Source organism: Bremia lactucae, linkage group LG3 (assembly GCF_004359215.1).
Source record: "Bremia lactucae strain SF5 linkage group LG3, whole genome shotgun sequence".
In the NCBI taxonomy this organism is placed as follows: domain Eukaryota; phylum Oomycota; class Peronosporomycetes; order Peronosporales; family Peronosporaceae; genus Bremia; species Bremia lactucae.
Genome location: NC_090612.1, coordinates 4,332,213 through 4,342,029, shown reverse-complemented (window position 1 = coordinate 4,342,029; position 9,817 = coordinate 4,332,213). Strand labels below are relative to the sequence as shown.

Here is a 9,817-nt window from a genome sequence, read left to right as displayed (position 1 = left end):
GGAGACGGATTACCGCTCCCGTGACGTCACTTTACCAGAGTTCTTAGTGTGTTGGGTGAGGTCGCTTGCGCGCCCACCACAACTACCTCACTGCACGCAAGAGAAGCAGGTGCAAACCGCTTCCTCGCTGTGCTAGGGTGTGTGCTAAGTAGAGCGTGGCCGCATTGCGACGTGCCCGCCTACAGCTTGTGCTTCTATTGATGACGCGATTGTATTGGTTGCAGCAGTGCTGAATACCTTATTGGGTATGACGTTGGTTGGAGTCGTGACTGTTGTATGCGAATTATTGTTCGGTGGTGGAGGTTCACTTGTTCGAAAGGTATTTTCTTCCGGTGTCGTGGGGACAATAAATGCATTTGTGTTTTGTGAATCAAAACCTTCGTTCGAGCATACTTTATAACCTCATGATTGCAATCATGTCACTATAACAAGGGTCAAACAGCAAATTGGCAAATCAGCAAGTGTTCCTACTATGCATGTAGTCGATTTCTTAAAGCCAAAACGTTAAGAAAAAGACCAAAGAAGTTTTAATTTGGCGCCTAAAGCATAGCCTTTACTAATCCTTTTCTTCGCTGTCAATGTCAAGAATATTCTATTAAACATACGTTTTGAGGTTGAATTTAGCACATCGACAAACGTCGCAAAACATAAATTCGAAATGCTGGCACGACTGAGAATTAAAAAAACGTGTAATATCAACAATTAATAGTAAACACTTCATGTTCCTCTAAAACTGAAGAATTGTCTTTCTTCGTTTTTGACTCTCAATTCGGACGAGTCACTTGAGTCCGGGGCGTCACTTGAGTCCGGGGCGTCACTTGAGTCGAGACTTGAAGACTGCGACCCGGACTCTTCATGATGTTTGTGTTTTTTGTGTTTTTTGTGTTTCTTCTTCGACCCCCAGAATCTTTCTTCGTCCGGAATAGAAGAGGGCTGAGACACGAGATAAGTCCCCTCTTCACTTCGACTCGATAATAAAATGCGCCTTGCTCGGTCAACAGTTGCGACACCAGTTTGAAAAGAGGAAAGAGTTTGGGAGTCTGCAGACACGCTAAATCTGGGACCAGCTGTTGCCACGGCAACAGTCGCCAGTGCGATATTTAGCAAACGCATACTTTTTCTTGTCTTCTTCTGACTTGTGCGTGGGGCTGAGAGTAAAACCGAGAATGGAAAGGATTCTAACGATACAGCTCGGTTTAAGTCACCTTTTTTGCACTCCTTCCAAAGCACAAAACTCTTCTACATCTGTCGCCGACTGAAGGAGATGCGTTTATCGTAAGGCCGCAAGGATTGTCGACACATAAAATCTCCTTTACATGCAAATGTTTCTTAGATTAACGCTTGATGCGATGGCGATGCTCATGTATAAGAGTTAAAACGTTTTGTAACTTTCAGGCCACTTTAAGCTTAATCTAGTTCGTGTCGCTTCGGTACTTTTTGTATCGAAAAAGTGGTTAAAAGTTGCGCTTCGTGCGACACTGTCAATGTCGCAACCTCCGAAAGATGAACAGCAGATAAGCAATAGGATTTGGCAGAATTTTGGTAACATTTGGTCGCCAGATTTTCTTGTGCGTTTCCCGCTGCACTTCTTCTTTGTTCGTCAAATGATCTTGCTTATCTATCCTTGAATCCCTTATGACGTACGTTGCTTTCTTCATTTCCACATATGCGGATGGTAAGAAGAACGACGAGATGCGAGGAGTTGTACAGTACGAATTAGATACTTGTACCCCAACGGCAAATTTGCGTTGATAAGAAGCATATTTAATGCGAGTTGCATCTCGCTTATGACTAAATGGAGTGAATAGGGTCCGATTCAGGAGGAATGATGGTGAACGTCCTTGTGGACTACCGTAAATACGCTACTAATTGCGCTAGATGAAATATGGACATCCTGTGGATATATATGCCTGACAACGCGAAGGGAACGTCGCATCATACGTATGTGGACAACACGAAATCAAATTGAAAAACATATATTATCTTTGAGTAAAGCGAACACTACATGATCCTTTAAACGTTCAAAGTAAAAAAAAAAATCGTTGCTCGAGTCGACAAGTCGCTCGAGTTGGGCAAATCACTAAAGTCCGGCTCGTCGCTTGAATCAAGGCTGATGACTGCGATTGCCACTGAAATCTTGTCTCTTAATGGCTTCTACGTTTACGTTTATGAATTTATCGTTTCTTTCCCCTCAATTTTCGATGAAAAGTTGTTTGGTCAGTTTTCAGAAATGAAGAGGGCTGAATCATGGAAGGCACCCCTTCGGTCCGACGGGATGACAAGAAGCGATCTGGTTGATCATTAATGGCGATACTATCTGATTCAACGGACCCGCTTATTCCAATATTAGTTGTCGCCAAAACAATAGTCGCAAGTACGATATTCAGCGATCGCATGCTTCTAGAAAGCTTTTGATACCTTGAACGTGGTTTTGAGAGTGAAAAAAGGAGAATGAATTGGGTACCAGAAGACAAACGAAGGCCGTTTCAACAGCTGCCTTAAGCCACTGCTGTTAACGCAGAAAACCCTTCTACATTAACAGCTACGGAAAGACATGCGTTTATTATAAGGCCGCTTGCATTACGACGAATGTGACTCCTTTACATGAAGTTATTTTTAAAATTAGCGTACAAAGCCACGGCAAATACTCCTATATATAAGTAAGAACACTTTGTTCCTAAAAGGCCACTTGTGGCTAAATTCCGTTCGTGTCGCTTAGGTAATTTATTTCGAAGAAGTGCCTGAATGTTGCGCTTCGCGTGACATGCATACGATAAAATAGAGTAGAAATAAACAAAAAGAGAGACGTGGATATTGCAAGAAAACCACCTGTCATTGTCACAACCTCCGAAAGATGAATAGCAGATGTGCAACAAGATTTGGCAAAATTTTAAAAATATCCATTAAGCAAAGCGTTGCACCCTTTTCAGCATATCAGTAATAGCACAATCAATACAATCACGTTCTTGATAGTAAAAGTATGTATTTTTTTCACATTCATATATTCTATAAAAACTTTCTACTTAGGTTTAAATTAGTAAGAAGGGCTCGTTGGATTACATTCACCATCATTCCGCCTCGTGACGGTTCGATTTCTTTCCAAGCGAAATGGACGGACCCTATTCGCTCCCTCCGTCGTACTAGCGTGCGTACCAGTATTCTGATTCGTACTGTACGACTCCTCTCGTCTCGTTGTGTTTCTTGTCGTGCGCTTATGTTTATACGGAAGTGTCGTCCGTAGCACTTGGCGTGTCACTTGAGGGGAGATCGCGACCATTTCGTGGGTCGAAAGAAGCGCTTGATTCGATTGAACCGTCGACGAACTGGTGGCATTCCAAGAAGCTTGATTTACCGTCGAAGTCGTAATTGGACTATGGCCCGAGATTCGCGAACTTACTGGTTGAGGGACTACCGTAACAATGCTACTAATTGCGCTCGATTCAAACGATTGCGAGGGTCGCGCACGTATTAAATTTTGGAGGTACACGACAATCTCCGAGGCCCGTGGGCGTTCTTCAGGGTCCGCACGGAGACACCGAGTTGCGAGTTCTAAGATTGTAGAGGGACAGTCCTCTGAGAATCCTGGGCGTTTACTTCCTCGTGCAACAAGGCGTAAAATCTCATTCTCTTGAGCTTTTCCCTGTGGCGGGTGCTCCGAGTTCCAGTACGGATAATCGTCCGTATCAATTTCTGACAAAACGACTCCAAACGAGTAAATATCCGCTCGTTCGTCATAATCCCTGCCAATAAGGACCTCGGGAGCCATCCAAAAAGACGTGCCAATCCCAACCGTCATATGTTCACTTCCGTCGTACTTACTCCGTTCTCGTGCGATGCCAAAGTCACTTAATTTTGCCTCCATCTCGGCATTAAGCAACACATTTTTAGACTTTAAATCCCGATGAATTACCGTCGGACTTAAGCCATGCAAATACATTAAAGCTTCTGCAATTTGCAAGGCAATGGCCGTTTTATACGTTGCCCACGTCAGCGCGTACCCCCGGCGTTTAAACCGACGGGTTACGTCCCGCAGATCGCCACGTTCCATTAATTCCGTCACAGCTGATAACTCTAAAGGCGTTGTCCAACATGCACCAATAAATTCGACAATGCGAGGGTGTTGTAACCCTGCCAGAAGTGTGATTTCATTAACAAATTGCTCGACTTGGTCACGACCAACACTCCTGTCGTTCCGGATCTTCTTCACGGCAACTTGGCGACCACGGTAACACCCCACAAAGACGAGGCCAAAGCCTCCACGACTAATACATCGCCCAAGTGCCACTTCATCGTAGTCTAATCGACAGGCTGCGAGGATAGAACTATGATATAGACTTGCCCCCACCGTGGCGTACGTTTCGTCACTTACGGTACTACTTGTATTTGATCGACCATAGTCATGGTACACTGCCCCATGGACAACTGGTACAACCGTATCGTGGTTCAGGGCATCCCTAAATACAGTACCGGCGTGTATTCGAGGGGTCATGGGCTCCACGGGGGATAACATAGGGCTACTTGCTCGCTCGAAATACTTGCGTCTCCGCTGATAGACGAAGAATAGAAGCATTAAAAAGACCGCAAGCGTCCCCGCAAGGAGCCAGTAACTAAGTACGCCAAAGCTTGTGGAGCTCTCGGGTGGAGAAGAGCCCGACGAAGCGGACGTGTCGGGGACGGCTGCAGTGGACGCGTGGAGGACGCAAAACGTGACGCCGTGGACCGCTTGCCACGCTCCGAGTGGACAAGTGGACGATACAGGAGGTGGATCCGCTTGAAACGCTCGAAGCGCTTGAATCCGTTTGTAAATCGTGTGCGTGATATTCAAGTCTTGGAGTGCATTTCCTTGAAGATAAAGCGCTTGTAATGGACTTGATTCGATCCAGTCAGTAGGGAATGTTTCGAGACTGTTGTAGGAAAGATTTAATGTTTTTAATGCCGGTCCACCAGTGTACGCTGAGTGGAGATGGTTTTGGGATAAATCCAGATGTTGGACAGCTGTCCACGTGCTTGTGAATGACAACGGGAGTGTCGTGAGATTACAATGTCGTAGTGTTAAGTTTGTGACGGTAGATGGGATAAAATTTGAGCTTTCAAGTGCGATTGAGTGGAGGTCGACGTTATAAAGCGCCAATGTCGTGAGGTTCTTGGCTTGGTGGACGAGTGGACGGGAAGAATTGGATCGCGTCCGCTCGGGGAGGAACGTGATGGACGCGTAGGACGCATCCACCCCTTGGAGGACGAGCGTTTTGGTGGACGACGAGAGGTGGAGGGGACGGAGGGCGGTGATTGGAAGTGGACTTGTGAGGGTTTGGGTCCAATTTTGTGTCCGTGACGGTACATTTGATGTAACGTGGATGACAGAAGTTGTGGCCTTGGGGTTGTACCCTGTGAGACATGTGCACGATGCGTTGAGGGTGGAGAGAGTGTCCGGACAGTTTTTATTAGATGGAATTGTATTGGACCGCGTAATGAGGGCAGGGAGACCTGCACAGATCTCGTGGGAGATGCTGATGGGGGAACGCACGAGTAGCTGCGTGTCGTCAAGACGGAAGGTGTTGAGAAACCAATTGGATAGAGAAATAGACGCGTTAGTTGATGAAGAGGATGGTGGGGAGGTGCTTGTACTGTGCATGATAGTATTGTGAGATAAAGTTGCGACCAATATATTGGTAGATTTTGGAGTTGTGTTGTCTGTTGCTTGTGCTTCTATTGATGACGCGATTGTATTGGTTGCAGCAGTACTGGATATTGTATTGGGTACGACGTTGGTTGGAGTCGTGACTGTTGTATGCGAATTATTGTTCGATAGTGGAGGTTCACTTGTTCGAAAGGTATTTTCTTCCGGTGTCGTGGGGACAATAATTGCACTGTCAGTTATTGTGGTGCTAGAAGGAGCTATGTCTTCGATTGGTGTCGATACGGCAGCACTAAAAGAAGGCAGTTGGGAAATATCTGTGCCTGATGCAATGGGTTCTGCAATCGTGTTGGTGTCACTTTCTGAAGCCGTGACAGTATTTGCCGAAGCGGCCACATCGGTTGAATGGTTGTTGTTGTTCGTACCAATAATTGTCTCGAATGACGATGCCTCGTTACCATTTATTGTAGGTGGTATTATTGTCGCATTATTGTCTGTGCTTCCATCGGTCACTGACTGCGTCATGTTACGAGAGCTATTTGCGTTGCTATGGGCGCTCGATGTGCGTGTTTTAATTGTCGAGATCGTCTTCGTAGTAGGCAAATCTTGTGACGAGACTGGGGTCGTTGGCATTGCAATTATGGTACTTTTTGTCGCTTTTGGGACAACAATACTGTCCGATGGCTTGTCACCGTCCATTGTGTAGGTACTTTGTTCACCACGTAATGTTCCCATGATAATGGCACTAAGGAGTCGAGTACGCCGCTAGACGTGAAATGGAATTTGATGAGCTCGGTGGATCGCACCAATTTCGACGCGGCCTTAAAGAAAGGCGAATCGGAAGGTCAGCGCGAGAGCAGCCTCATGGCACTATTGTGAGAATGCGTCAGAAGGTTCCGGACACGTGACTGAGCTCTTTAGGAGGCAATGCATTAATTGCGGTGAAAGGCGCTTAAACACTGTATTAGTTGACATTACTACATCGTCCTGGACGCCTCAAGTCGACTTGAGTCGGCATTACAACAGTGCGCGGAGGAGGAATGGGTTCAGCCATGGACCGGCTTTCAGTCCGTCGTACCAATTATTGCATTGCAATTGGACAAGAACGTTTTTTTAACGTCAAGCGTCCTTTTGATAAAGAGGTTACGTTTTTTGAACAAAAAAAACCGTGTGCTAAAAGTACCCCACCCCCCCGAGGTTACCCCTCCCGAATTTATAGTTGAAAGGCGTAAAACCGACGTGGAACCTTCAAAGCGTTAGCTTCACCGCAATGAGACATAACGCACGTGAGCGACAGTCGACCTGCGCAGCTGTTACGAAAGACGATGGACATGAGTGCACCACGGTAACGCTATGCACAATGCTTAAAATAGGTCAAGAAATTACCTGAAGTCACATGAAAAGTGCCTAAAAACTTGACATTTTGAAAAAAATAGGTCTCTTTTAGAACGTCGATCTATTTTGACCTTAAAGTTTTTTTAGACATTCGACCTTTCCTATCGACGAATTAACCCATTCTTTTTCGTTACTTTTTCAAAACGCAAATTTTTAGGATCAAACAATGCAAGCCCCAGGACTCGAGGAGCGCAAGAAAGCGCTAGAAAAGAAGTTTGTCGAGAAGCGTCCACCACTCGCATATGCCAAGCTGAGCGGTCGCGTGGAAGACGATACGCCTTTTGAGAAGCTCATTACCCATTTGCCGGCCGAGCTTGGGCGTGGGCCCCTCTCGCCGTTGCCCGACCACCGCATCGCATTAGGAGAGCAAAAGGCCATTTCGCGCCTCCACGCGCGTATTCAATGGAATCAAAGCGATAGTTGCTTTGAGCTGCAGTGTTTGGGCAAAAACGGCATGTTTGTTGATGGCAAATTTGTGACGAAGAACCAAATTGTGAAACTTAGCTCGAAGGTGCCGCTTAAAATTGGGCATGCTAGGCTTTATTTTCTTTGCGCTATTCGTTCAACGATCAGTACGATGAGTGGGTACAAAATTTTGCAAAAGGTACGCATTTGATAATTGACAAGTATTCGATTTTTGAACGCAAATGGGATTTATTATAGGCGTTTGAGAAAGCAAAGTACCATAAAGGGGTCACAAGTATGACAGTAGACCAAGTTTGTGATCAAATTTTGGAAAGCTACCCAAAAAGTGAGCTTGAACTTGGTGGAAAAGAGCATTTACGGAGTTTTGTTTCGTAAGATTTTGTCCTTTTTGATCGGATCCAATTTTAGGAAACAATTCTTGTAATTTTGGTGATTCACAGATCTTACTTGCAAGAAGATACAGCGGCTTTTGATCGCGTGGAAGACGCGACGTCGTTAGTTCCAGCTTATAAAATGAAGCCACTACTGGCTGCAAGCGACATAAAGAAAAGCGTGTCGATCAATCCAGTCCTGAAGCCAGAGGAAATTGGCACGCCAGGTCAAAAGAAACAAAAGATTACTGCATAAATATTAATCAAATATAGCTTGATATATACGCTCAGCCTTATTAGGCTGGTGTTACATGGCCTGTTTTGCGGTATCAGTACTAGCAAAGGGTGCCTCGCTACATCGCAAGACGCGTATAAACCTTCCAGCGTCACCTGTGGGGCGAAAGATTTTGCCGTCGGAAACGTTCCTATGCAGATTCTATAATGGCGGCAATAAACGGTTGAATCGCAGTTCGTCGTGATGTGTGATACGTGTAAGCCTTGATAAAAGGCAATTGTTACATGCATTTATCTTGAATAGAGCAGCTTGCATACCAAAAATTACATTTCGTCGTTCTTTTTTTTAAAAGAGCTAATATCAACACAAGATGACGAGCCTCGTTCTCTCTTATGGAATTGTAAAATATTTTATGAACGTGACAAAAAGTGTACTTTTAAGAACGTGCTTTTTCGGTGGTGCTATCTTTAATTTGCTAGAAAGGGTACCACGTTTTGCGTCATGATGCGCAAATGAAACGAGGGTTGACGTCGCAAGGTCACTGATGGATACAGAAGAAGCGCAGCAGTAAAAGTCTGGCGAGCAAGGCTCTTACATTTGATCGACAACGAAGATAGTGCGGTGCGATGACACGATTTTATTAAAATTTCGCCAAATGTTGATGCACATCTGTTGTTCATCTTTCGGAGGTTGTGACAACGACATTTGTCTCGGTGGTTCTTTTTCACTCTCTTTTGCCTTCGCTATAATTTTACTTAAAATATTCTGTGCGAAGTGCAACACTTGACCACTTTTTCAATACAAAAAAATACGAGCTGATTTTAGCCCAAAGTGGCTTTTTAGGCGTTCTTACTCATGTACAGGAGTATTGCCGTCGCCTTAAACGCTAATTTGATGAAGATCTGCATTTAAAGGCGACTTATGTGTCGTAAGTTCTTGCGGGGTGATGATAGGCGCATCTTTTAGTTAGGTGTAGATGGTTTTTCTGCGTAAACAGCCGTGCAAAATAGGTGGCTTGACTCAGCTGCTTGAACCGCTTTCGTTTGGTCCTCTGGTATCCAATTCATTCTCCTTTTTTTCACTCTCAAACCACGTTCAATGCATCAATAGCTTTTTAGACGCACTGGCGACAGTTGTCTTGCCGACAACTGGCCTTGGAATAAGCGTGTCCGTTGAATCAGATGGTATCGCGATTGATGATCAACCAAGACGCTTCTTGTTATCTGGTCGGAGCGAAGGGGTGGCTTTCATGATTTAGTCATCTCCTTTTCTAGAAACTGACGAAGCATGTTTCCATCGAAGATTTAGGAGAAAGAAATGGAAAAGCTCCAAACGCAACCGAAGAAATCATTAAGAGATGAACTTTCAGTGGTAATCGTAGTCATCAAGTCTCGACTCAAGCGACAAGCCGGACTCAATGACTCAAGCCTTCTTCAATGATATTTGCTTTCAATTGTCATTCGTGCTATCGACAGAAATATAATGTCCCTAAAACTACTTGATATCTTCTATACAAGAAAGCCAAAAATACACCTGCGCACGACGAGTTTCATTTTTTTTTCATTAAACAAGTTTTTCCTTTCAGTCAAACGATGGTAGCGCAATTAGTAGCGCAGTTATGGTAATTTCTCCGACTGGTTCTTAATTAAGTTCAATTTGTAGCACGACAGTAGGACCAAATTAATTCCATTGCATGATCCCTTCTACTTTTCTGGATTAGCCTATTGGCTCAATAGCAACAATTTCTTTCCAGCA

General features: G+C 44.7%; 3 protein-coding genes across 3 annotated transcripts; 2 read left to right on the top strand and 1 right to left on the bottom strand.

Moving 5' to 3' along the window:
• Positions 1 to 3,034: 3,034 nt before the first annotated feature.
• On the bottom strand, positions 3,035 to 6,334 carry CCR75_004197 (uncharacterized protein; the record flags this gene model as incomplete). The annotated part of the gene is made up of 2 exons (XM_067962285.1): positions 3,035 to 3,582; positions 4,324 to 6,334. 2 exons carry the CDS (start codon positions 6,332 to 6,334, stop codon positions 3,035 to 3,037), a joined length of 2,559 nt encoding a protein of 852 aa, XP_067817557.1.
• CCR75_004198 (uncharacterized protein) lies at positions 5,890 to 6,514 on the top strand (the record flags this gene model as incomplete). Its single annotated transcript, XM_067962286.1, has 2 exons — positions 5,890 to 6,278; positions 6,386 to 6,514. The coding sequence occupies exons 1-2, from the start codon at positions 5,898 to 5,900 to the stop codon at positions 6,512 to 6,514; spliced, it is 510 nt and encodes a 169-aa protein (XP_067817554.1). The 5' UTR covers positions 5,890 to 5,897.
• Positions 6,515 to 7,167: 653 nt separating this feature from the next.
• CCR75_004199 (uncharacterized protein) lies at positions 7,168 to 8,253 on the top strand. The gene is made up of 3 exons (XM_067962287.1): positions 7,168 to 7,634; positions 7,694 to 7,827; positions 7,897 to 8,253. Exons 1-3 carry the CDS (start codon positions 7,197 to 7,199, stop codon positions 8,081 to 8,083), a joined length of 759 nt encoding a protein of 252 aa, XP_067817553.1. The 5' UTR covers positions 7,168 to 7,196; the 3' UTR covers positions 8,084 to 8,253.
• Positions 8,254 to 9,817: the final 1,564 nt, after the last annotated feature.

Excerpts from the sequence above, each read along its gene's own strand:
- CCR75_004199 (XM_067962287.1), top strand. The coding sequence starts at position 7,197 with ATGCAAGCCCCAGGACTCGAGGAGCGCAAGAAAGCGCTAGAAAAGAAG. Across the intron at positions 7,635-7,693 it reads GGTACAAAATTTTGCAAAAG|GCGTTTGAGAAAGCAAAGTA; the intron begins GTACGCATTTGA and ends GATTTATTATAG. Across the intron at positions 7,828-7,896 it reads CATTTACGGAGTTTTGTTTC|ATCTTACTTGCAAGAAGATA; the intron begins GTAAGATTTTGT and ends GGTGATTCACAG.